The sequence below is a fragment of the Corylus avellana genome, chromosome 1, assembly GCF_965113065.1.
Source record: "Corylus avellana chromosome 1, dhCorAvel1.hap1.2, whole genome shotgun sequence".
Taxonomy (NCBI): Eukaryota; Viridiplantae; Streptophyta; class Magnoliopsida; order Fagales; family Betulaceae; genus Corylus; species Corylus avellana.
In genome coordinates, this window is record NC_142490.1 from 47,375,430 (window position 1) to 47,402,508 (window position 27,079).

The following is a 27,079-nucleotide window of genomic DNA, read 5'->3' on the forward strand; positions in this document are numbered from 1 at the left end:
GCCGCGTACAAAACAGACCAACACATCACATCATCACGTGGATGGACGACGGAAGTTCGCAACCCAACTTCCCCGACCTCCAATCTCCCTTATTTCTAGCTGCCACGTGTATACTGGTATCCATCTTTGTTAAAATCTGACGGCTGTAAATCCACCAAGACCCACATCCCAACACATACACATTTTCTTCCACGTAACGTATGTCGGTTCCGGGCCCACTGTAATTTCCTGAAACTCCAAGGCCAAATCTCATCCGCAGAAATGCAACTTTTTTCCATAAGCAGCCGTTGCCCGTTATCCACGTCCCACGACCCCTATATAAACGGTCTCCCACCAACCATTCTTTCTCACGCTCACACTTCGTTACCAAAACCCATCAGAGAAGAAACCAACGGTTACAATGAAAGCCCAAGCCCTGTGCTTTTACCTTTTCACCCTTCTCGTCCTTCCCCTGTTGGCCTCCGCCGTCGGCGGCCGAGGTGCTCTCGTTGGCGGGTGGCAGCCGATAAAGAACGTCAACGACCCGCACGTGAAAGAGATCGGTGAGTTCGCTGTGGCAGAGTACAACAAGTCGTCCAAGGCCGCCCTGAAGTTCGTGGGCGTGGTCAAGGGCGAGACCCAGGTCGTCGCCGGAACGAACTACCGGCTCGACTTGGAGGCCAAGGACGGGTCCGTGACCAAACACTACGAGGCTGTTGTGTGGGAGAAGCCATGGGAGAATTTCAGGAACCTCACCTCGTTTAAGCAGATTAAGGACACTCACACCCGGCCCTAAGTTTATTTTGGTTAGCCGGAATATAAATTTGGATGAAGATTAGCTGCATCCGTAGATGTTTTGGAGTGGGTGATTTTGTGTGTTTCCTGTATTAATGTTAACGCCGGTATTTGTTTGTTTACTGGATTTGGAGAATTAATTAATTAATTAAGTTTAAGAAGTTATCAAAGGTTTTTATTAATTGTCAGATTTGTATGGTAATTTGATTTCTATTTTCTCGACTTTTGCTTGCTATATATATATAATATCGTGGATAAGAAATTAAAAGCGTAAATGTATAATTAGCAACCCACCGGCAGGGACGACCCTACCCCGGCGGAGTGGTTGCCAACAGTTTCTAAAAACCCAGTAAATGTTTTTATAAACATGAAAATCACAATAATGATTATAATTTTTTTGATGGATATATAAGATTGTGTTCAAACCACTGAGTTTGTGCTAAAAAACTGTCAATATGGACAACTCCAGTTGCACCACAAACATCCGTTTCAAATGGAACTTTTTTAAAAAGACAATCTTTTTGGCAGAATGATCGATCTGGTCGGAATTTTTAACAGTTTTTAGTGTTTGAATTGCTAACATGATCGATCATGTGATATAGTTTATAAAGTTTACCTGTACGTCCAAATAGGTGAATTGACAGACAAAACTTACTCTAAATTTGTTCCAGGATATGCATTTTAGAACCTGAAATCAAAATAAATTTCAGTGATAGAGAAGGTCCTCATTTGGTGTTTAATTTTGTAACATTTAGTTTTATTGTTCCACGCTAATGAATCATCTTTCTTATTGGAGTACATAAAAAATTTATTTTGTGTCAAGACCTTAATAGTAAACGGCAGGCCATTTGGATAAGATGCCTAAGATTTTATCGTGTACTAAAATACGAGTAATGTTATAAGTCTTCATATAGTCCTCTTAGAGTCATCCCAAATGTGATATGACTTTTAAAATCACCTTAGAGTTTAAGATATGATTTATTGACTTTTGATCTATTGCTGATTTTAAAAGTTACATCACATTTGAGATGACTCTAAAAAGACTTATAGTATTATTCCTAAAATACTCTTTGGTCACCAGTGTTTCAAGGAGGAGAATTTTGTAGAATCTCATAAATTGTTTTATTTTGTATCAATACATTCACCTATCCATTTTTTCTTCTTTGAAATGGCAAAATTTAAGGCAAAATCTGAGTGAAATCCTCTCTTTATGGCTTGTTTCCTGCATTGATGACTAATTTATCCATCAATCATTGTCTTAAAATTTTCTTATCTTATCATAGATTTCAAGATATTATGTGAAATTAAAAGAACGAGTAATGCTATAAGTCTTTCTAGAGTCTTCCTACAGTCATCCCAAATATGATGTGACTTTTAAAATCACCGTTGAATTTGAGATGTGATTTATTGACTTTTTATCTATTAGTGATTTTAAAAGCTACATCACATTTAGGACGACTCTAAGAATACTTATAACATTATTCTAAAAGAACAATCAATCAAAAGATTATGACTTTCTAAAAATTAAAATTGTTGGATACCACATCAAGTTATTTTACAGCTCTTCGACATTATGAATTGTTTCTCTTTTTAGATGGCTATTATTCCAAGGTTGCCTAGCTTTTCACGACTTCACCCATATTTTTATGGAATGGTTGGTATTTGATTTTAGAGTAACGTATTTTTATTTCACAATTATTAAATTAATTATTATGATTGATTATGATTATTACGTTAATATTATAAAATAGTTGTGAGATAAAAATATGGTATATATATATATTTTTTTTCTAATTTTATAATTCTTACTTGCCTTGTTTTAAGAGGTGGGCAATCTAGAAGAACTGTGAGGACAACCTAATATTGTGATGGTTCATAGTTCTTTGGTTAGATGATTACTACCTATTTTTAGTTCATTTTAATGGTGATGAACAGGCTTTTTTTTTTTTTAATGTTTTTTTTATTTTTTATAATGATTATAGCGTTAAGAAAGTGAGACTCTAGGCACATGCGAACAAAGTTTTATTTTAGACAGTAGTGCTATATATTTAACTCTCGTTCAATTGAATTAATGTAGTAGTGTCCATAAACCATTGGATCAATCTTTTATTAAAAAAGAAAAACAATATATAAAGACTGATAGACACTGCCATATCAGCTTAGTTATATGAAAGTATGATTAAAGTTGAACATTTAAAATTATTCTTTTTAGAATACAAATGATATGTTAATTATACTCAAGTACATGTGAGAATCACATGCTTTAAGGATATATGTCAATTAAATAGACTGAATTAAAGTAAGGGGAAACTTTACTGAAGAGTCCCGAACTTCTACCCGTTTTGAAATACCCCCTTAAACTTCAAAATCTCTCAATTTAGTCTCCTGAACTTTCAATTGCTCTCAATTTAGACCCCTCCGTCATATTTTAAATGTTACATGACGTTTATACCCCTGACTTTTGTATAAAATTTCAACTTCCAAAACGTTTTTTTATTTATTTATTTTAAAAAATCAGAGATATTTTGGTCTCTTTTTTTTTTTGTATTTTTAACAGCAAAAATTGATGGATGGGTCCAAATTGAGAGCAATTGAAAGTTCAGGAGATTAAATTGAGAGATTTTAAAGTTTAAGGAGGTATTTTAAAATGAGTGAAAGTTCGAGAGTCTTTAGTGAAATTTTCCCTTAAAATAATTACAAGAAGACCCGAATCTTGGTGCAGGCTTGCAGAAGTGGAAATTCAATGACCAAAAAGGTGATTTTAGTTGAAAGGGCACAGTTTGAAGATGACCAGTTAATGGCTTAAAAGAAAAAGATGTGGGGTTGAATGTGAAGGTGGAAAGCAGTTGGCGTTGGCTGGAAGCATGGGCAAGTTGATGCCCAACAAAAGAGATGGAGATGATGACCCTTGCAACAATAAAAAGGGCTATTATTTTTATTTTTTTGAATTTCTTTAGTTGTTTTTGTTTGACTATGAATTAGTGAAAATATAGCACATATAAGATGCATTTGAATATATAGGTAAGGTAGGACAAAGTTTTTTTTTTTAAAAAAATTAGGTTAGAGGAAATTCTTTCAATTCAGCCTATTAAATTGACATATAATCATATGCTATGTTAATCATATTAAATGTATATAAGAATCACGTGCTTTAAGAATGTATATCAATTTAGTAGAATTCGAGAAATTTTCTATTCAGAGGAAAATTTGTCATTTATAATAAAAGATTGTAAATTGCTAATGTGATTATTTTTTATTTATTTATTTTATGTATTTTTGTTCTAAAAATTGCTACACCCACTTTCAAGTGCTTACTCTCTTACGTGGCAACAAAAATTACAATTATATCCAAAATTGAATGGTAATTTTGATTGTTAGGTCAAAAAGTGTACTATTAAAAATCCTTATAGCATTTCTATTTTGTTTTTGAGGATAGGATAGAACCCAACTAAATTAGGTTTGACTTATTTTCGAACTAGTTAAACTTATTCTCTATACTTATCAAAGGTGAATGCCTTGGTCCTGAGATATTACTTCCTTCAAGGTCCAAAGTTTAACACCTTATAGGTGCAATCAATTCATTGGGGCCATTCTCTTGGTGAAGAAGCCAGCAACTTAACCAGTTCTGTATAAGAAAACTTTCAAGAGTGCGATGCATGAAACCAGAGTTTATTCTGTAGGAGTAGGTCCGAAAAGTCCTAATTGCAAACGAGTTCCATTCAAATTGGGTTAGATATATATATATTTTTTTAAGATTAATCAATTAAATTAATTAATTTTTTTTTTTTTAAGAGCGTGTGAAAATGATATGCCCCTATGAAACCTATAATGAACCTTTTCACTAACGCAAACAAAAGTGTCTATATCAATGGACCAATCACTAAAATACACAAAAGTTGTAGACCTCTTTTAATTTTTTAATTTTTAATTTTTAATTTTTAAATAATTCAGGTCGAGATCTTACTTGGCTATATGTGAGTCATCACCTAGTCCTCAATTACAGCCTATAGCCACTTGGCTAAACAGACCAATAATCTTATTAAAAATTTATAAAAATAATACAAAATATTATATATTTTGAAAAATAATATTCAAAATTACATTTTTATTGTACCATTATCTCATTATGGTACAGTTTATACTAAACAAAGGTGAATTAGGCAAAATAAAATAATATTTTGAATGGGGTTTCTCCTATTTTTTTGTTGAGATAAGGTCATTTATTATTCCATTAATTATTGTTTCTAGTATTTATCAGTGGATTATCTTTATATTTTTTAGATAATTGAAGTAATTTCCAAATTCTTATATTTCTTTAAGTTATTCAAAACACAAACACAACGATCTTATAGTTAGCGTCAAACACAAGAGATAATTCAATCGGTTGGGATCACGTCACTATTTCGAATCCATCTCGAACACAAAGCTAAACCGCTGGATCTTTACAAGGTTACAGAATTTAGCAAACAACTCAACGGAAAATCGTTCTGATTGGGGACCGACTCATTTATTTTATTTTATTATTATTATTATTTTTTAATTGAAGGAAAATATTATACACATTACACACACAGACACGCTCAAACACGCACACGAATTCGTTCTAGCTGTGTGACATTGGCATCGTCATCTTTGTCCGTGACACCAAAGTTAGGCAGTAACACAGAGAGCAGAAACCCTAATAGAAAGATAAAATAGGAAATTGTGCGTCGAATCCATCGGCGGAGGCCAAGGGTCTCTATCGACAGAAGGATAAGAAGCCGGTAGAGAAGAAGCCGGTACTTCCGTCGGAGATGAAGGGCCTCTTCAAGTCTAAGCCTCGCACCCCCGCCGAAGTTGTACGGCAGACCCGCGATCTCCTCCTCTACGTCCAGCGCGCCTCCGATACCCGCGAGAGCAAACGCGAGGAGAAGGTTCGTGTTTTGCTATTCGGATCTACGCATATTGATTGAGTCCGATTTAAGCCGGTTCGGATTTTCTGATCCGGATAGGTGCTGGATTGTGAGGATCTTTTGCTGTTAATTTGTTAAAAAAGTGAACCTTTTGAAATCTTTATTTGGATTTGGTTTTGAGTTAAGAACGAAAAAAATTTACGTCAACCAAGATGAATAGCATAATTTGGCTCAGTTACTGTGTTTTTGTTCTAATTTCTGGCTCTAGAGGATGGAGTGCGTAACATTGTTTTTATGTTGCGTTGGTTTGTTTGATAGAAAGTTGAAAAATTTGTACCTCAATCAAGGTAGATAGTAGAATTTGGCTCACCTACTGGGTTTTTGTTCTAATTTCTGGTTCTAGATGATGGAGTATGTAAAATCCAAAAGCTGAATTTCGCTGTGTCAGAGCATTTTATTAGAAAAATTCAATTTACTACTTTTAATTTTTCTATGCGTGACCGATATTCGCTTTTGTTTTCTTGTTTTATTTTCGCCAATATCATCAAAACCAGTCGCTTAGGTATAGGTAAATTTCAAATGAATTTGACTTTTTCATTACCTTTTTGTTCATTTATTTTTTGTTTAGTTATTAATGTTTTGTTTATCGCGTGGGTAGTTGAATCTTAAATTGTTGATTTGCGGAATGCAGCAATCTTGTAGCTTTTCAATCTTAAGGTTCCATTTCGTGCAAACCTAGAATAGGTCAGCCATGATTTCGCTTGCATCTAATTTGCGGTTGCAAGACATTGAAAATTTAATGCATGATCCTTATCGTGTAATTGGTGGTCATATGTGCGCCATACCATGACTTGGGTTGAAGTTCTTTAACTGAATATTCAGCTAATCTGACTGCCATCGAGTTTGTGTGTGCTGAAATTTTTACATTAACGTTTGATATGTATAGACATTAGCTTAAAGTTAAACTGTGTGATTAATATAAGAAATTTATTTATCATTTAATTTAAGTGAGATAGTGAAAATATGAATAAATGTGCTTGAGAACAATTATATATGGTGCTAGAGTTTTGGAATCTTTTTAATTATAGTTTGCACATATTTTTAAGTGTTCTCAGGTGAGTGCTCGACCTATTTAATGCACTCTGATTTGCTATTGTGTGAAATTTACCTCGCTTTTCAATTTTGCATTTCTCAGCAGATGTCAGAGTTGGGTAAAAATATCAGGGAGCTAAAGTCAATTCTTTATGGCAATAGCGAATCAGAGCCAGTTGCAGAAGCTTGTGCAAAACTGACCGATGAATTTTTCAAAGAGAATACGCTACGGCTTCTGATTTTATGTCTTCCAAAATTGAATTTGGAGGTAAGCATAACTTGATTCTTATAGTGAGAGCTCGTATTTTGACAATCTACTAGAGTTGTTACATTTAGTTTGCGAGGTTTTCTTCAGATTCATTTGCTCTCAGTAGAGGAGTTGTGGCAAGGAAAATATAGTGGAGTACCCTGGCAACAAATCCTCAAGGGTCAAAAACTGCTAATGCGTGTTTGTCTCTACTAAGCATTGCTTGGTATTAATTTTGACAAGGATTACCTTTTGTAGGCTCGAAAAGATGCCACTCAAGTTGTTGCAAATTTGCAAAGGCAACAAGTTCAATCAAGATTAATTGCATCTGATTACTTGGAAGCAAACATAGATCTAATGGATGTCTTGATATCAGGGTAAGCCACTCTCATAAGAGGTTTGGAATTGTTAAGCTTATTATCCCATGATGATGTCCTTCTGGTTGGGTCTTGAAGATCCATGTAATGATAATGATATAGTGTGTTCCTATTTGAACTAGACATTGTCACATCCTTGCTCTGGATTACTCCATGGTCAGCTGATTCCATTAAACCTTCAGAGAAAACTAATAATGTCTTCCTGATTGACCAAGTTCATGTGAATTTCGTCTATTGGCAAACCAAAGATTTGGTTCAAGTTGGTTATGACCCTGCCCTAAAAAAACAAATCAACTGAACCTCCAAGTGGTTTGAGTTATAAGTGTTAAGTAGTTCTCCTACGTTATCAAAAAAAAAAAAAAGTGTTAAGCAGTTTGTCTATGCTAGATTCACAAACCAAACAAGGATCTGGTCTTTGTATCGTTTGATTTTAAGCTTTTAATTTTAAGAACAAAACATCAAATTAAGAACAAGTTCCTGTTTTCGAAATTTGTCCAAACCAAGGCTTCTGGCTTGCCAAGCACCCCTATAGGTTAAAATTCAGCCTCTTTTTCTGATTCATTTTTCTTATTTGGAATGTTGGGGGCAGGGGAGGGATTTCACTGGAAAAATAGAATGGAAAGTGAGAAATTTTGTGTTATGGCTGTGGGTTATTTATTTATTTTTATTTATTGAATTAGTTTAATTATTGGCGCTCACACCAATGAGCTTTATCTCAAATTGTAGTTCCTCCTTTGTAGCAAGGTGGAGGGTGAGGTTGTGGGTTTAAGTCCCATCGGGCGCGCATGTAACTTACAAATCTTTAAAAAAAAATAATAATAAAAAAAAAAAAAAAAAAAAAAAAATCAGCACTCACGCTGCTGTTAGATGCTACATTCATGATGCCCTTTCATAAGTATTTAGGTTAGACAATCATTTTGAGTTGCTATAATCTGTTCTTCTGAGGCTTCTTTTTAGGGTTCTTAAACTCTTTTTTTTTTTTTTTTTAATTGGCCCATGTTAGACTTCATCTTCTAATGGTAGAATGTTGTTTCTTTTAGGTATGAAAACACAGACATGGCTCTACACTATGGTGCAATGCTGAGGGAGTGCATACGTCACCAGAGTGTTGCAAGGTGAGCAAAAGGAACCTGCTTGTTACCTCTTTGAACTATTGGATCAATAAACTCTTAAAATTATATTGTTGGTAATTGTATCCAGTAGATATCATTCTTGGACGAAGTTCTTGGCATGTCTATCAAATTGATGTAGTTATGAAGCTGTAATTGATATGCATTTTTCCCTGTTAGATCTATCTATTTTGGCCAACTTTCAAATTGTTAAAAGCTGATTTCTTGATGATGTTTGTCTGGCGTGAGCTTTATGACTTACTGGATCTTTCTGGTTTAATTGCAGATATGTTTTGGAATCTCAGCACATGAAGAAGTTTTTTGATTATATTCAACTTCCAAATTTCGACATTGCTGCAGATGCTGCCGCAACTTTTAAGGTCGAGCCCAACTGGCAGTACCACTCATTAATCATCAGTTTTGTTTCTATTTTGATTTCAGAGTTCTTTTTTTATTTTTATTTTTTTAAGAAAAAAAAATTAAGAAAACTACTTCTCTGCAGTCTGGTTTGTGCTTTTATAATTATTATCCTATTTATGAGTTAACTTATCAAAAAAAAAAAAAAAATCCTATTTAAGAAGTTAGGACTGGATGATGTTGCAGGTTTAGCTAGTCTCCCAATTGTTGCATTCCATTCCTCCAAAGAGTTGTACATATTGAATACTTTTCTGTATTTGTATTTAGTGTTGTTGTTCTTTCAAATATTGCATCTCTTGGCCCATAGTTCTCTTATATTATAATTCTATAGAAGCTCTATATTGCAGAAGTCTGCATGGGTTTGCTTGTTATAATAATTAAGAGATTTTTTAAATTGTCATTGGCAGTATTGGGGCTTGTTATGTATCTTTTGTTTGAGTCATGTGCTTACAACATCACACTTGGACTGGGGTTGTTCTGATGCTATTGTAACATTTTTTCTTGCAGGAACTCCTGACAAGGCATAAATCGACAGTTGCTGAGTTTCTTTCTAAGAATTATGACTGGGTAAGTTTTGTTTCACTTTTCTTGTGTGTTAATACACAACCACACTCTTGGAGATGACAAGAAGCGTATGTGGTGATGTGCACTCATTAGAGAGCATATCGAGAGTGCTTAATTATATATGTAGGAAATAAGAATTGGGAAGAACATTTATAATGTCAACTAGGCCGTGATCTTGTGATATTAGACAACATTTTAGACAACATTGTTGCTTTCCTTGGTCTCAAAATACATACGTATCATGGAGGTGAAGAGCTTATTTCTTCCACTTGGTTGTTTTAGTGGTTTGATATTCTTTTTTTTTTTTTTTTTTTTTATTTATTATTATTATTTTTTTTATGAATAGTAATTTGATTTGATATTCCTTGGCTCTTCGTTGTTGCTCATTTGTCCCTAGAGATCTCATATTTGAGGAAAGTTTAGGAACTTCTATTGATGAATGCTAATTTACAATCTGTCCCAAAAATCTTGGCTAATGGATAAGTGTGGATTTAATGGTTTATCTAAATATTTTAACACGTCCCTTATGTACAGGCCTAGTCTTTCCTTTAAGGACAGGGTTCAACATATGAAATTTTTAACTTTGAATGGGAAGCATATAGTGGAGACAACATTTGAACTTAGGACATTCATTAAAAAAAAAAAAAAAAAAAAAAAAAAAAAAGAACTCTGGACAATCTTCTTTGGTACCTATATAAATTACCAGTTATTCTAAAAGTCTTAGCTAATAAATAGGGAAGGGTAAATTTTAATCATTTAACCAAATATTCTTGGAGCCAAATTTGTCACCCGGCAGGGTAGGGAAGCTTAAGGTGTCTGATTGGTCATGACTTATTCTCCATTCTCTTTTGCTGTTTTCAGTTTTTTGCAGAGTATAATTCAAAGCTACTGGAATCTTCTAATTACATCACCAGAAGACAAGCTATCAAGGTATGACAAATACGTGACATTTGGCCCAAATATTTAAAAGGAAAAAAAGGATAAAATATAAAGGAAGAAAATGTGTAGGTTGAGCCAAGGGATTTGTTTTCCCTCCTAAAGATTTTATTTTTTCAATCCATGTTTTTATTTTTTTTAATTTTATCCATAGAAGGTTGCGTTGCTTGTTGGTCTTCATGAACTGCTGCTGGTAACTCTGACATTACATTATTTGCTGAAAAGGCTTTTTTATTTGTTACAGCTTTTGGGAGATATACTATTGGATCGTTCAAATTCAGCCGTAATGACACGATATGTGAGCTCAAGGGACAACCTGAGGATTCTTATGAATCTTCTCAGAGTATGATACCCTTGCCTAATAATATATCATCTTTTCTTTAAATGAGATGGTAATGTTTTCATCTTTTATGGGCCCTCTTACACAGATGTCAACTTTTTTATTTCCCATGTACCTCTTGCCTAGATGGTACCATCTCCACTTCTAGACAAGTGTCACGTTTCAAACCACTAAGATATTCCTTATGGATTCTGTGATGAACTACTGATGTCATATTTGATGGCCCAAAATAAAAAATAGAGTATTTATTTTATTTTTACTACATATATATAAATAAGAACAATATTCATCTCATTTTACCTTAAAAAAAAAAAAGAAAAAGGAAGAGTACTCATCTTAGTTTTATTGACCACCCAAAAGAAAAGTTTTATCTTATTTAAGTGAATGTTCATGTGTTATATAGCGGATTCCCTTTTTTTGCAGGAGACAAGCAAGAGCATTCAAATAGAAGCCTTTCATGTGTTTAAGGTACCATATTTTGGGTTAGGCTGCATTTTGAACTAACGAACTTTCAAGTGCTCCTTCAGTTATTTATGTTTACATCTTCACATTTTTTCAGCTATTTGCTGCTAATCAAAACAAGCCTACTGACATCATCGGCATACTTATTGCAAATAGAAGCAAGCTTCTAAGGCTGTTTGCTGATTTCAAAACTGATAAAGGTAGAAAGACACATTATTATTAGGGAAAATTAAAGTTTACCGCCCTAAAGTTGACAGCGTTTTTCAATTCGAACACTAAAGTTTCAATTTTTGCAATCCACCCCCCAAAGTTTCAAATTTTTGCAATTTGACCAAATGTATCCAAAGCTTTCCATATTGCCCCTAATTTTTATTTTTTTATTTTTTTTAAAAAAAAATTTCCATCTGGCCATTTTTACACTCCCAAAATTTTTATTTTCTTCATAAATTTTTTTTTTTAAAAAAAAAAAAATTAGGGGCAATATGAGAATTTTGGAATAATATTAGTCGAATTGAAAAAAAATTGAAACTTTGTGGGAGTGGATTGTAAAAATTGAAACTTTAGTGTTTGAATTGAAAATTGCTATCAACTTTGGAAGGGTAAACTGTAGTATTTCCTTATTATTAACAATATGTGAGAGTTGGTGTGGCAGCTGGCACCATGTTTACAGTAATTTTTATGTTTTTTAACTTTTGTTGCAGAGGATCAAGAGTTTGAGGCTGACAAAGCTCAAGTTGTGAGAGAAATTGCTTCCCTGGAACCTAGAGAGCCTTGAGACCACCCATGAGCGAGCTTTGTTGTATGTCAGTCATTGGAGTCTTTGTGACTCAATTGTGAATCTTTAGTCTTACAGCTGTCAGCACGACACGCTATCAATACGCAAGAGACCTTGTTTTCTATTTAATTTATACCATCTAGTTTCTAATGATCCTGCTCTGTAATCTAAATATACTTCTGTAAAAGGTAGATAAATAAGCCGACGAAGTTAGTTTAATGCAGCACTTAAACTAATGCAGATGTTTGAATCCTTTAACCAAGTTATAGTGTGCCACCTTTTTCATTCTGTGTTGTTTTATTTTTTATTTTTTATTTCATTCTGTGTTGTTGAGTGGGTTATGTGAGAGAGTTGGTGAGTTGGGAAGGGCCAGGTGGAGCGTGAGCATGGTAAGATTTTCGGGAAGTGTGGAGATTGAGAGCGGAATGCACGGAATTTTGAAGATAATAGACTTCAGTGGTGAAGCTAAAAAAGGATTATGTTTTACGCGTTATATACATGAATTCTAACGGAATTTTGAAGATAATAGACTTCAGTGGTGAAGCTAAAAAAGGATTATGTTTTACGCGTTATATACATGAATTCTAGTACATTATAGCTTGTTTTCTAATAGTTTTTCTGATTTTTTAAACCTTTTTTTTTTATGATAAGAGAGTTTTCTTGTATATTTCTGGTCTATCGAGGCTGCACCCTTATGCACTTTCTGAATGAGATTGCATTTAAAAAAAAAAAAAGGTTTATAATCCCTTTAATAAACGAGTAAGGGGAAAGGTTAGTTTGAGTTGCTGATGGTGGGTTTGGCTTAGGTGCCCAAAGCAGGGACAAAGGAACACGTGTCCCAACATACGACAATGTCCCTCTCACAACTCACAAGGCAGCAGCATCTTGGCATATTCCCCCCCTGATGGGCCTCATCATCTCAATCATATGAAGGATTCAGGAACCATGTTCCTCTTCCTCTTGTAAATCCCACTTCACAGGTATCATCCGTTTGTTCTGAATGCATCAGTTTTAGTCTTTAGATGGGTACCAATCCAACTAGTCCACATTGTCTTTATTCCCCAACTTACACAACTCGAAGTTTCCTACATATTTCCAATTTCTCTGGATTCAAATACTATTCACCTTTTATTTTATTTTATTTTTCTTCCGTACCACACCTATTACTATATGCTCCTTATATCAATTTACATGAATTGGGTTTGGAGAAAAAAATAATGAGGTTTTTTTTTTTTTTTTTTTGAAAAACTTCATTTTGATTTTCCATGAATAGCTATTCATTTTATTTTTTAGAAGAATAATCAGTCTCACAAATGGTGTACAACCAAAAAAGAAAAAAGAAATGATATTCAACATTCTCAAGTGTCTATCTCTTAACATTATTGTTTATGTGACACATTCACATCTGTTTATTTTCTTAAAAAAAAAAATTATTAGTAAGAGACGAACATTTAAAAATGCTAAAGAATCCAAAAAAAAAAAAGATTATTTCTTAAGAAAAACCACTTCATTTTGAGGTTTATTCTGTGTACTAAACAATAAACATGCTTTAAGATAGTCACAAAAGAATGAATTTGTGAAGAGCAACGAAGATGAGAGTCCTAAAGAGGAGGAACTGACTATTAATTGGTGGTAAGAATATCCAATAAGCATATTCATAGTTCTTTATGATAGCAGTAAGGATGCCTTACAAGCTAAAACGACACGTTTTATTCTGAACGAGGCATTATAGATTTACAGTGAATCTCAGCAACTGGAGGAACATATATATATATAAAAGAAAAATTTCCAAATTAATTTTCTATATAAGCAAAGCACATGGGACGGAAAAGGATCCTCTCCATTTTAAAATTTCTCAATTTTTTTTATTTAGTGTATTTTGAAGGGTAGTGTTGTCCAAAATTTTTAATGATAGTAATGCATTAAATGTAATACCCTTTAAAATACACTAAATGAAAAAAATTGAGAAATTTTGAAATGGAGAGGATCTTATTCCACATGGGACACATGGTTCTTCTTGTTTTTGTTGCTTGAGGCTTGAGAACGTGCTACGTGAAAGATCAGAGACAAAGGCAAAGCCTTTCATATCATCGTCATCGACTCATCTAACTTTCCCTCATTTTCTTTCTCTTTCTCTTTCTCTCTTCTACACACTTCAAAAATGGCCCAAAATGGTAGGACCCATCAATCTCTTTCTCACACAAACACACTTTCTATATGCATTTCTTTTTCTTTGGTATCTATTTACTAATTTTTTATTTTTTTTTTCTCCAAATTCTATGAGGTTCAGATTCGCTCTCAGACTTCCTCGCCTCTGCTGTCGATGCAGCGAAGAGGGCTGGCGAGGTTTGTTAATTCAAAGTCCTTTTTAAAAAAAAAAAAAAAAAAATTATTTTTAAATATGTATTTTCATTTCCCTCATCATTTTTTCTATGGAGACTCATAAATGTTGAATTTTGCAGGTAATTCGTGATGGGTTCTATAAAACCAAACATGTGGAGCATAAAGGCGTGGTATGATTTTAGTTTTGGAGGTTTTATTTAGTTTTTTTCTTCTATACTTGGTATGCCAAATCTTATGCTTTTCTTTTTCTCTTTTGGCTTCTTATCTGATCATTACAAGTTATGGAATTATAAATGTTGTTTGATACACATGCAGCATGCCCAGTAAATTATTAGAACTAAATTACAAGTGTTGATGAGATAGTAGTGAGTGGATGGTAGCACAGTGTCGATAGTTTAAGATGAAGAATTGTGTGGACAGGTTCCTTTTGATTCTTTGAACCATAAGTTTGTTAAATAGGCATTGTCTAAGTGAGGGATATTATTTAGGGGAAAAAAAAGATTTAGGATGGAAAAAGGAATTTAGAGAAGTAGCAACTTGTAATCTTAAAGTGTATGTTATGGAGTGCAGGTGGATTTGGTTACCGAAACTGATAAGGCATGTGAAGATCTCATATTCAGTCATCTCAAGCAGCTTTACCCCACACATAAGGTTAACACCTATTCTTCTTTATGCGTCAAGAAAGTTACAATTAATGATCAAAATTTAGTATTTACCTCCTAAGAATGACCTTTAATTTTCCTTTCTTTCTGAATAATTTCTTACTGGCTCCAACTGGCGTTCTCTTAGTTCATTGGTGAAGAAACTTCTGCTGCCTATGGTGCTGTGGATCTGACTGATGAGCCAACATGGATAGTTGACCCTCTGGATGGAACCACTAACTTTGTCCATGGGTAAATATCACTTTCTCAGATTGTTGGTGATCCTTTCTTGTTTGTATATTCAGTCATGTTCATTGTTTTTACTGTCGCAACTTAATTATTTGTAGGTTTCCCTTCGTGTGTGTTTCTATTGGTCTTACAATTGGAAAGGTTCCCACAGTTGGTGTTGTTTACAATCCAATAATGGATGAGGTGAGAATTCTAATTCTCCATGTATTTTTAACATAAGTGATCAACCAATGACCATTCTGTCAATGCCATAGAGTTATACACGGCCGCATCCACTTTAGCCCGTGAAAAATGTCCACTGAATTTGTGTGTCAGCTTTATGCTGTCGGACTGTTGTATGTACAGACAGAGGAGCACTTAACATAATTGTCAGTGAGCAATATCAGTGTTTTCTCCGTCATACTCTGATCTGATCAAGTTGACCTGTTGGAGGTCAGAGATTCGTATGATCGACATTTTGACTTTTCTTTTTAGCTGACTAGGTGTTTGGGCCTCTTTGAGCACCTGGTTGCCAGGGCACGTGTGGTTCTCTTTGAATTTGATAGTTCATAAACGTGTTTCTATAAGTACTACTGGCTAAACTATTTGTAAATATGGGTTTATGGTATGTAGCTTTTTACTGGCATCCATGGAAAAGGTGCTTTTCTGAATGGGAACCCTATAAAAGGCGAGATTGCTTTTCTTAATCATTTGGTTTTGCGCTTTTCTCTCTCACTTTTTTCTTTAATCCTAGGAAACTCTAACAGCGACATGCTTATATTTTACAATGTTGCAGCATCATCTCAAAGTGAACTTGTGAAGTCTCTCCTTGCAACTGAGGTATGTGAGTATACAGCGGAACTGATTCTTTGATGCAAGACTATTAGACGACAGTTGTTATGCTTTTCATCTTCTTCTAAGCCTTAGGAATTGTAGTACTTTTCCATCATATCATAAGTGTTGTCGATGCTTGTCACTGGGGTACTTTTAAAAGTCTCATCTCATCTTCTTCTAAGCCTTAGGAATTGTAGTACTTTTCCATCATATCATGAGCCAACAATCTTAAAAGTCTAAGGGGTCTGGAGTCGACGCCTCAGATTTTTAATGTCCCACTAAGCTAAAGATCAAGCAAAATAAGACTCTGGCCAAAGTCACCATAAACTTTTGAAGTCAGTTCCAAATCTTGGAACTAGTTTATTCTATGGTACGCCCTGATCCTTGTCCATAAACCGAAAATAATAGGAAAAAGGGGAGAAAGTGGGAAAAGGAACAATAAAATATGTCTATGATAGTACTCGTCAAGAATATGCTATATTAGAATGTGGTGGCCCTGCCATTTTCTTTCATTCACTGTCCATGGATAGGGATATAATGCGGAATCACAAGTACAAATTTTGCAGTTATGTTAGCTGGTGTTCTTTAGTTGGGTAGTAACTTGGTATTGGTAATAAAAAACTTCAATGTTACAACCTGACTTGCCACTTATTTGTTTAGTTATTTTTGAAGAACACCAGTGAGCATACATATAATGTGCCCCTGCTTGATAGCAAGTGAATGTACAAAACCTGCTTCGTACCGTCTTTCCATTGTATTAGATTAGGCGAGAAGCTAAAATCCAAAATCGTGCATCTCAGAAACACACGCACATGCATTGCTATCAAAATTTGTCTTTCAGAAATACATGCTTTCAGAATGTATTTCAGATTTCACTGTGTTGCATTGAATTCATAAAAATTTCAACACTAATCAAAATTTATCCTGAAAGAGCAGGCTGGGACAAAACGTGACAAGTCAACATTGGATGCCTCTACAAATAGGATTAATAGCCTACTTTCCAAGGTAAAATTATAAACTTTCCTCAGAAGCTATTGAATTTTATAACATTGCATTGCTGTGCGTTATGGATACTAGTTTCTCTTTTGATCAGGTGAGATCCCTTCGAATGAGTGGCTCTTGTGCATTAAATCTCTGTGGAATTGCATGTGGAAGGCTTGACCTATTTTTTGAACTCGGCTTTGGGGGTCCTTGGTAAGATATTGTAATTTTTCAGAGAGGTCTTTGGTGTGATCCATGATTTAGATAGTCTGCTTCTTGGTTTAATATTGTGTGTTTTAAGTGAGGTTTGGCATGACTTGTGATTGACATAGTCTGCTTTTGTACTCAGGGATGTGGCAGGCGGTGCTGTGATTGTAACAGAAGCTGGAGGCCTTGTATATGATCCGTAAGTAACATTCTTAAATGTGCATTCTTCTTGTTTTCTTGATAAAGGGAATATGGAAGGTTCTGCAGAGGATCAGCATTCTTCCATTGTAACCTTCAACTTGCATTGATCTTCATCTTGTGAGCTTTCACATATCAATTCCTGAGTTGGACATGCAATGGGTTGGTTTAGCAAAGTGCACAACTTTCAGGCCATGATAAACATGTTTGCCTTTTAACTTTAGAAGCATTCACAATTATAGAAAATTTCAAATATTTTACCTATATTAACATTTGATGGTTGTTGTTACCATCAGATCTGGTAAAGATTTTGACATCACAGCCCAGCGAGTAGCAGCTTCAAACCCTCTCGTCAAGGATGCATTTGTTGAGGCTTTGCGGCAATTCGAATGAGAAAACACATTGATCAATGAAATCTGGAATGCAGTTTCTTCAATCTAGTTTTGTTTGATTCCCATGTTCCAAAATGCATCAATGGTTGCCTATTTATAATTCCTTCATGTTCCATTTGCTGAGAGATAGTTGATAAATTCAGTGATTCCTCAAGGTCTCCTGTGGCCTTACTGTGCCAAGTTCTTTGTGGAATCAGTTGATATGACAGCTCACATGGTTGGTTATATAAATTTGCTTTAAATTATGTCGTCGACCATGAGAGTTATTGGTTTAACATTATAGTTGCATCCAGTTGATATAAGTTTCCTTCGTTTTTTTCATTATTGAATTACAAAATGTTCTAAACCTGAAATGGGCTTGAGTGGTTCTCAAAAGCTCTGACTACTTTAATTCAACTGTTAATCCAGGAAGGGGTTCATATAAACACACTCGTTAAGAATCAAAGCTTAGTTATTTCATAAAGTTGAATATAAAATAGCTTGAAACAGGGAAATGAGATGGAAATAATCAATAAATCAAGACAAAACATAGGTGTAATAATAAATAATATAATATGAAGTAACTTATACATGTATCTGTATAACTCTATGAATAATCACCTCTAGTCTCCGTACGTGGGGTACTTTAAATGCCCTCATGCATAAATTTACAAAAAGGTACAATAGCATAGAGGTAAAAAGAAAATGAATAAAATAAGAGTGTCAATAGCCTAATTAAACTGGGTTCGGGCTCTCGAATTTCACAAAAATTCATGCAGCTTAAGAGAAGAGGTAGCGAGATCCATTTGCTTCGAACAACTGAAGATGTTGGACCCATTTGCTCGGGTAGGTGAGCCCTCGCAACTTTCTCTAGTATGATTTTTTTTTTCTTTCAAAATTTGGACAACCTAACAATTAGCTCCAATTTGCTCCATTCAAGCCCTCAGGCTTCTTGGCAGCACTTTCTGACCTCCTCTTCAAAAAAACATACTAAGTAAACGCTTCCAACCACACAGCATTGACAGCCAAAGCCACAATGAAGCCAATGTACGCATTCTTATATGTCTTTTGGGGCTTCAAAATATCACATCCTTTGAATATGTTAATGATGGCGAGAAGAATAACAAAATATCCGATTGGATAGTGACATATCTTCCAATGAAATCTGTATTTGTGATCCTTTTCGGGAAGTGTGAGAGATTGAGAGTAGAACACACGAAGCTTTGAAGATATAGACTTAAGTAGTGAAGCTAAAAAGGATTATATTCTACGTGTTATATGCATGGATTGCAGTACAGTATAGCTTGCTTTCTAATAGTTTTTCTGATTTTTTAAACCTTTTTTTTTATTGATAAGAGGGTTTTCTTGTATATTTATGGTGTATCGAGGTTGCACCCTTATGCACTTTCTGAATGAGATTGCATTACTTATATTAAAAATATATATATTAATTTTTTTTTATAAAAAAAAAAGGGTTTATAATCCCTTTAATAAACCCTTTAGGTTAGTTTGAGTTGCTGATGATGGGTTTGGCTTAGGTGCCCAAAGCAGGGACAAAGGAACACGTGTCCCAACATACGACAATGTCCCCCTCACAACTCACGAGGCAGCAGCATCTTGGCATATTCCCCACCCCACCCCCCTGATGGCCCTCATCATCTCAATCATACGAAGCAGGATTCAGGAACCATGTTCCTCTTCGTCTTGTAAAACCCACTTCACAGGTATCATCCGTTTGTTCTGAAAGCATCAGTTTTAGTCTTTAGATGGGTACCAATCCAACAAGTCCACATTGTCTTTATTCCCCAACTAACACGTACAACTCGAAGTTTCCTACATATTTCCAATTTCTCTGGATTCAAATACTATTCACCTTTTATTTTATTTTCTTTTTTTTCTTCCGTACCACACCTATTACTATATGCTCCTTATATCAATTTACATGAATTGGGTTTGGAGAAAAAAATAATGAGTTTTTTTTTTGAAAAACTTCATTTTGATTTTCCACGAATAGTTATTCATTTTATTTTTTAGAAGAATAATCAGTCTCACAAATGGTGTACAACTAAAAAAAAAAAAAAAAAAAAATATTCAACATTCTCAAGTGTCTATCTCTTAACATTATTGTTTATATGACACATTCACATCTGTTTATTTTTTAAAAAATATTAAAAAAAAAAAAACAAAGAAATTATTAAGAGATGAACATTTAAAAATGCTAAAGAATCCAAAAAAAAAAAGATTATTTCTTAAGAAAAACCACTTCATTTTGAGGTTTATTCTGTGTACTAAACAATAAACATGCTTTAAGATAGTCACAAAAGAATGAATTTGTGAAGAGCAACGAAGATGAGAGTCCTAAAGAGGAGGAACTGACTATTAATTGGTGGTAAGAATATCCAATAAGCATATTCGTAGTTCTTTATGATAGCAGTAAGGATGCCTTACAAGCTAAAACGACACGTTTTATTATGAACAAGGCATTATAGATTTACAGTGAATCTCAGCAACTGGAGGAACATATATATATATATATATATATATATAAAAGAAAAATTTCCAAATTAATTTTCTATATAAGCAAAGCACATGGGATGGAAAAGGATTTTCTCTATTTCAAAATCCTTCCATTTTTTTATTTAATGTATTTTGAAGGGTAGTGTTGTCTAAAATTTTTAATGATGGTAGTGCATTAAATACAATACCCTTCAAAATACACTAAATAAAAAAAATGAAAGGATTTTGAAATGGCGACGATCCTATTCCACATGGGACACATGGTTCTTCTTGTTTTTGTTGCTTGAGGCTTGAGAACGTGCTACGTGAAAGATCAGAGACAAAGGCAAAGCCTTTCATATCATCGTCATCGACTCATCTAACTTTCCCTCATTTTCTTTCTCTTTCTCTTTCTCTCTTCTACACACTTCAAAAATGGCCCAAAATGGTAGGACCCATCAATCTCTTTCTCACACAAACACACTTTCTATATGCATTTCTTTTTCTTTGGTATCTATTTACTAATTTTTTATTTTTTTTTTCTCCAAATTCTATGAGTTTCAGATTCGCTCTCAGACTTCCTCGCCTCTGCTGTCGATGCAGCGAAGAGGGCTGGCGAGGTTTGTTAATTCAAAGTCCTTTTTTTAAAAAAAAAAAAAAAAATTCTTTTTAAATATGTATTTTCATTTCCCTCATCATTTTTTCTATGGAGACTCATAAATGTTGAATTTTGCAGGTAATTCGTGATGGGTTCTATAAAACCAAACATGTGGAGCATAAAGGCGTGGTATGATTTTAGTTTTGGAGGTTTTATTTAGTTTTTTTCTTCTATACTTGGTATGCCAAATCTTATGCTTTTCTTTTTCTCTTTTGGCTTCTTATCTGATCATTACAAGTTATGGAATTATAAATGTTGTTTGATACACATGCAGCATGCCCAGTAAATTATTAGAACTAAATTACAAGTGTTGATGAGATAGTAGTGAGTGGATGGTAGCACAGTGTCGATAGTTTAAGATGAAGAATTGTGTGGACAGGTTCCTTTTGATTCTTTGAACCATAAGTTTGTTAAATAGGCATTGTCTAAGTGAGGGATATTATTTAGGGGAAAAAAAAGATTTAGGATGGAAAAAGGAATTTAGAGAAGTAGCAACTTGTAATCTTAAAGTGTATGTTATGGAGTGCAGGTGGATTTGGTTACCGAAACTGATAAGGCATGTGAAGATCTCATATTCAGTCATCTCAAGCAGCTTTACCCCACACATAAGGTTAACACCTATTCTTCTTTATGCGTCAAGAAAGTTACAATTAATGATCAAAATTTAGTATTTACCTCCTAAGAATGACCTTTAATTTTCCTTTCTTTCTGAATAATTTCTTACTGGCTCCAACTGGCGTTCTCTTAGTTCATTGGTGAAGAAACTTCTGCTGCCTATGGTGCTGTGGATCTGACTGATGAACCAACATGGATAGTTGACCCTCTGGATGGAACCACTAACTTTGTCCATGGGTAAATATCACTTTCTCAGATTGTTGGTGATCCTTTCTTGTTTGTATATTCAGTCATGTTCATTGTTTTTACTGTCGCAACTTAATTATTTGTAGGTTTCCCTTTGTGTGTGTTTCTATTGGGCTTACAATTGGAAAGGTTCCCACAGTTGGTGTTGTTTACAATCCAATAATGGATGAGGTGAGAATTCTAATTCTCCATGTATTTTTAACATAAGTGGTCAACCAATGACCATTCTGTCAATGCCATAGAGTTATACACGGCCGCATCCACTTTAGCCCGTGAAAAATGTCCACTGAATTTGTGTGTCAGCTTTATGCTGTCGGACTGTTGTATGTACAGACAGAGGAGCACTTAACATAATTGTCAGTGAGCAATATCAGTGTTTTCTCCGTCATACTCTGATCTGATCAAGTTGACCTGTTGGAGGTCAGAGATTCGTATGATCGACATTTTGACTTTTCTTTTTAGCTGACTAGGTGTTTGGGCCTCTTTGAGCACCTGGTTGCCAGGGCACGTGTGGTTCTCTTTGAATTTGATAGTTCATAAACGTGTTTCTATAAGTACTACTGGCTAAACTATTTGTAAATTTGGGTTTATGGTATGTAGCTTTTTACTGGCATCCATGGAAAAGGTGCTTTTCTGAATGGGAACCCTATAAAAGGCGAGATTGCTTTTCTTAATCATTTGGTTTTGCGCATTTCTCTCTCACTTTTTTCTTTAATCCTAGGAAACTCTAACAGCGACATGCTTATATTTTACAATGTTGCAGCATCATCTCAAAGTGAACTTGTGAAGTCTCTCCTTGCAACTGAGGTATGTGAGTATACAGCGGAACTGATTCTTTGATGCAAGACTATTAGACGAAAGTTGTTATGCTTTTCATCTTCTTCTAAGCCTTAGGAATTGTAGTACTTTTCCATCATATCATAAGTGTTGTCGATGCTTGTCACTGGGGTACTTTTAAAAGTCTCATCTCATCTTCTTCTAAGCCTTAGGAATTGTAGTACTTTTCCATCATATCATGAGCCAACAATCTTAAAAGTCTAAGGGGTCTGGAGTCGACGCTTCAGATTTTTAATGTCCCACTAAGCTAAAGATCAAGCAAAATAAGACTCTGGCCAAAGTCACCATAAACTTTTGAAGTCAGTTCCAAATCTTGGAACTAGTTTATTCTATGGTACGCCCTGATCCTTGTCCATAAACCGAAAATAATAGGAAAAAGGGGAGAAAGTGGGAAAAGGAACAATAAAATATGTCTATGATAGTACTCATCAAGAATATGCTATATTAGAATGTGGTGGCCCTGCCATTTTCTTTCATTCAATGTCCATGGATAGGGATATAATGCGGAATCACAAGTACAAATTTTGCAGTTATGTTAGCTGGTGTTCTTTAGTTGGGTAGTAACTTGGTATTGGTAATAAAAAACTTCAATGTTACAACCTGACTTGCCACTTATTTGTTTAGTTATTTTTGAAGAACACCAGTGAGCATACATATAATGTGCCCCTGCTTGATAGCAAGTGAATGTACAAAACCTGCTTCGTACCGTCTTTCCATTGTATTAGATTAGGCGAGAAGCTAAAATCCAAAATCGTGCATCTCAGAAACACACGCACATGCATTGCTATCAAAATTTGTCTTTCAGAAATACATGCTTTCAGAATGTATTTCAGATTTCACTGTGTTGCATTGAATTCATAAAAATTTCAACACTAATCAAAATTTATCCTGAAAGAGCAGGCTGGGACAAAACGTGACAAGTCAACATTGGATGCCTCTACAAATAGGATTAATAGCCTACTTTCCAAGGTAAAATTATAAACTTTCCTCAGAAGCTATTGAATTTTATAACATTGCATTGCTGTTTGTTATGGATACTAGTTTCTCTTTTGATCAGGTGAGATCCCTTCGAATGAGTGGCTCTTGTGCATTAAATCTCTGTGGAATTGCATGTGGAAGGCTTGACCTATTTTTTGAACTCGGCTTTGGGGGTCCTTGGTAAGATATTGTAATTTTTCAGCGAGGTCTTTGGTGTGATCCATGATTTAGATAGTCTGCTTCTTGGTTTAATATTGTGTGTTTTAAGTGAGGTTTGGCATGACTTGTGATTGACATAGTCTGCTTTTGTACTCAGGGATGTGGCAGGCGGTGCTGTGATTGTAACAGAAGCTGGAGGCCTTGTATATGATCCGTAAGTAACATTCTTAAATGTGCATTCTTCTTGTTTTCTTGATAAAGGGAATATGGAAGGTTCTGCAGAGGATCAGCATTCTTCCATTGTAACCTTCAACTTGCATTGATCTTCATCTTGTGAGCTTTCACATATCAATTCCTGAGTTGGACATGCAATGGGTTGGTTTAGCAAAGTGCACAACTTTCAGGCCATGATAAACATGTTTGCCTTTTAACTTTAGAAGCATTCACAATTATAGAAAATTTCAAATATTTTACCTATATTAACATTTGATGGTTGTTGTTACCATCAGATCTGGTAAAGATTTTGACATCACAGCCCAGCGAGTAGCAGCTTCAAACCCTCTCGTCAAGGATGCATTTGTTGAGGCTTTGCGGCAATCCGAATGAGAAAACACATTGATCAATGAAATCTGGAATGCAGTTTCTTCAATCTAGTTTTGTTTGATTCCCATGTTCCAAAAGGCATCAATGGTTGCCTATTTATAATTCCTTCATGTTCCATTTGCTGAGAGATAGTTGATAAATTCAGTGATTCCTCAAGTTCTCATGTGGCCTTACTGTGCCAAGTTCTTTGTGGAATCAGTTGATATGACAGCTCACATGGTTGGTTATATAAATTTGCTTTAAATTATTTCGTCTACCATGAGAGTTATTGGTTTAACATTATAGTTGCATCCAGTTTATATAAGTTTCCTTCGTTTTTTTCTCATTATTGAATTACAAAATGTTCTATACCTGAAATGGGCTTGACTGGTTCTCAAAAGCTGTGACTACTTTAATGCAACTGTTAATCCAGGAAGGGGTTCATATAAACTGCTACACTTGTAAAGAATCAATGCTTAGTTATTTCATAAAGTTGAATATAAAATAGCATGAAACAGGGAAATGAGATGGAAATAATCAGTAAATCAAGACAAAACATAGGTGTAATAATAAATAATATAATATGAAGTAACTTATACATGTATCTGTATAACTCTATGAATAATCACCTCTAGTCTCCGTATATGGGGTACTTTAAATGCCCTCATCCATAAATTTACAAAAAGGTACAACAGCATAGAGGTAAAAAGAAAATGAATAAAATAAGTGTATGTAAATAGCCTAATTAAACTATGTTTGGGTTCTCGAACTTCACAAAAATTCATGCAGCTTAAGAGAAGAGGAAGCGCAGCAGCGAGATCCATTTGCTTCGGACAACTTAAGATGTTAGACCCATTTGCTCGGGTAGGTGAGCCTTCGCAACTCTCTTTGTACGTTTTTTTTTTTTTTTTATCTTTCAAAATTCGGACAACCTAACCATTAGCTCCAATTTGCTCCATTGAATCCCTGAGGCTTTTTGGCAGTACTTTCTGACCTCCTCTTCAAAAAAACATACCAAGTAAACACTTCCAACCACACAGCACTGACAGCCAAAGCCACAATGAAGCCAATGTATGCATTCTTATATGTCTTCTGGGGCTTCAAAATATTACATCCTTTGAATATGTTAATGATGGCGAGAAGAATAACAAGATATCCAATTGAATAGTGACATATTTTCCAGTGAAATCTGTATTTGTGATCCTTTTTGGGCCTTAGAACCAAAGCAAACACCTAAACACAATGCAAATCTTTCTCTTAGTTAAGCTAAACATAATTAAATAGCCAAAATTTTATACCAAATCTATATAAAAAATAATAATAATAACATTGAATGATCTTTTGGGTACCTGAAGTGTTCCAAGGATGAAAATGAGAATGCCAAGTATTCTGTGCCCTCTGTATTCGACCCATGTAGAGTCACTGCCGAGTTTAACACCAGTTGCCCATCCAGCAACTCCAACAACATAAGCTGAGCTCTGGCAGATGACATGAATTTTGTACCATGCAGGGTCTTCAAATTTGAATACCTTAGCGTATCTTGCTATCATCACACCAACAGGCATCAAGATACCCCAGCTTACTGCATTTGCCATTCCATGCAGCTGAAATTTCATTCCAATAAGAGCAATGAACAACACTTTCTAGTTTCTAAACAAGAAATCCCAAAACAGAGTCATGCCAGATTTGATTTCAAATAGAAATACCTTAAACATAAAACAGAGAGGATGAGAAAAAAAAAATTGAGCAATCCATGCAAAGGTTTTACTTTTACATGATAACTATCGGCATATCTGTTAAAGTAATGATTAAGTTAATAAATTTATTTCTTCATATCAGCTTAGAAATAGCTGGTGATTTAACATGGTATCGGAGTCAAGGTTCGAAGAGCCAAAGGTCTTGGGATCGAATCTTGACTCCGTTAAATCACCCCTATTTAAATTAAATATTTCACGTATTGGGCCTCACTTATTAAAAACTTCCTATTAGCTTAAACTTTTGGGATAACTGATGATTTAGATGTTTATAAATCCCAGAATTGGTTGTAAAAGAAACTCAATTACTCACATTTTTGCTGAAGGCTTGTAATTTTTCCGCTCTTGCATACTGCCTGGAAAGAAGGTTGAGGGTCCCGAAGGAAATAGTATTATCATTTTCAAAAGAATGAGCTCCTGGACTTTCATTTGTAACGGGGCCCTCTTGCCAAGCCTGGTTGATAGTGGTGGTATCGATTGGCAGAGCCAAGGTGGCATAAACAATCATCTCATTAGTTGCATAAGTTGCCGTCAAATCAGAGACATTGTAAATCAGATTTCCCTCAGGCATGGTGGTGGCATAACTTTTGATCTGGGAAGTGTAGGCTCTCATGGTTCCATTGGTTAGCTGGTAAGCAACAACTGCTTGTGCTCCAATCATGGCGGTCTGTAACTGTAAGCCATTGGGGTTGATGGCCCACGCAGCCCATCTGGACGTCAGCATTAGATGCCTGAAAGCGATTTGGAGGCTTCCAGAGGATGAGTTGTAGTTCCAATGCAGGAAAGAGTTCTGACATGGGAGATTATAGCAGGAGCTGAAGACCTTGTTGCTTGAGAAGCCGTACATCTCACATGTTTGAGCAGAGGAGGAGGAGGAGGAGGAGGAGAGAAACAGAGACAAAAGAAGAGAGGAAATTACAAGCACACGCCTGAACATGTTCGCGCGCCTGCATGCAGGCTGCAGGG

At 34.8% G+C, this 27,079-nt stretch overlaps 4 protein-coding genes and 1 pseudogene across 4 annotated transcripts; 4 read left to right on the plus strand and 1 right to left on the minus strand.

Moving 5' to 3' along the window:
• The first annotated feature begins 329 nt into the window (after window positions 1-329).
• LOC132172142 (cysteine proteinase inhibitor 5 pseudogene) lies at window positions 330-950 on the plus strand (annotated as a pseudogene).
• A 4,399-nt stretch (window positions 951-5,349) lies between these two features.
• LOC132172212 (Mo25 family protein) lies at window positions 5,350-12,273 on the plus strand. The gene is made up of 11 exons (XM_059583673.2): window positions 5,350-5,687; window positions 6,862-7,026; window positions 7,264-7,382; window positions 8,423-8,497; window positions 8,778-8,871; window positions 9,416-9,475; window positions 10,334-10,402; window positions 10,653-10,751; window positions 11,172-11,216; window positions 11,308-11,410; window positions 11,912-12,273. The coding sequence occupies exons 1-11, from the start codon at window positions 5,568-5,570 to the stop codon at window positions 11,983-11,985; spliced, it is 1,023 nt and encodes a 340-aa protein (XP_059439656.1). The 5' UTR covers window positions 5,350-5,567; the 3' UTR covers window positions 11,986-12,273.
• Window positions 12,274-14,000: 1,727 nt separating this feature from the next.
• LOC132170728 (inositol-phosphate phosphatase) lies at window positions 14,001-18,054 on the plus strand. The gene is made up of 12 exons (XM_059581812.2): window positions 14,001-14,159; window positions 14,276-14,331; window positions 14,448-14,498; window positions 14,899-14,979; window positions 15,118-15,221; window positions 15,317-15,401; window positions 15,831-15,885; window positions 15,994-16,037; window positions 16,968-17,036; window positions 17,125-17,225; window positions 17,362-17,418; window positions 17,714-18,054. The coding sequence occupies exons 1-12, from the start codon at window positions 14,147-14,149 to the stop codon at window positions 17,808-17,810; spliced, it is 813 nt and encodes a 270-aa protein (XP_059437795.2). The 5' UTR covers window positions 14,001-14,146; the 3' UTR covers window positions 17,811-18,054.
• A 649-nt stretch (window positions 18,055-18,703) lies between these two features.
• On the minus strand, window positions 18,704-27,050 carry LOC132170176 (cytochrome b561 and DOMON domain-containing protein At5g47530-like). Its single transcript, XM_059581067.2, has 4 exons — window positions 26,427-27,050; window positions 25,709-25,963; window positions 25,354-25,592; window positions 18,704-18,761 (listed from the first exon to the last, which is right to left on the minus strand). The coding sequence occupies exons 1-4, from the start codon at window positions 27,048-27,050 to the stop codon at window positions 18,704-18,706; spliced, it is 1,176 nt and encodes a 391-aa protein (XP_059437050.2).
• On the plus strand, window positions 20,571-24,627 carry LOC132170673 (inositol-phosphate phosphatase). The gene is made up of 12 exons (XM_059581738.2): window positions 20,571-20,732; window positions 20,849-20,904; window positions 21,021-21,071; window positions 21,472-21,552; window positions 21,691-21,794; window positions 21,890-21,974; window positions 22,404-22,458; window positions 22,567-22,610; window positions 23,541-23,609; window positions 23,698-23,798; window positions 23,935-23,991; window positions 24,287-24,627. The coding sequence occupies exons 1-12, from the start codon at window positions 20,720-20,722 to the stop codon at window positions 24,381-24,383; spliced, it is 813 nt and encodes a 270-aa protein (XP_059437721.2). The 5' UTR covers window positions 20,571-20,719; the 3' UTR covers window positions 24,384-24,627.
• Window positions 27,051-27,079: the final 29 nt, after the last annotated feature.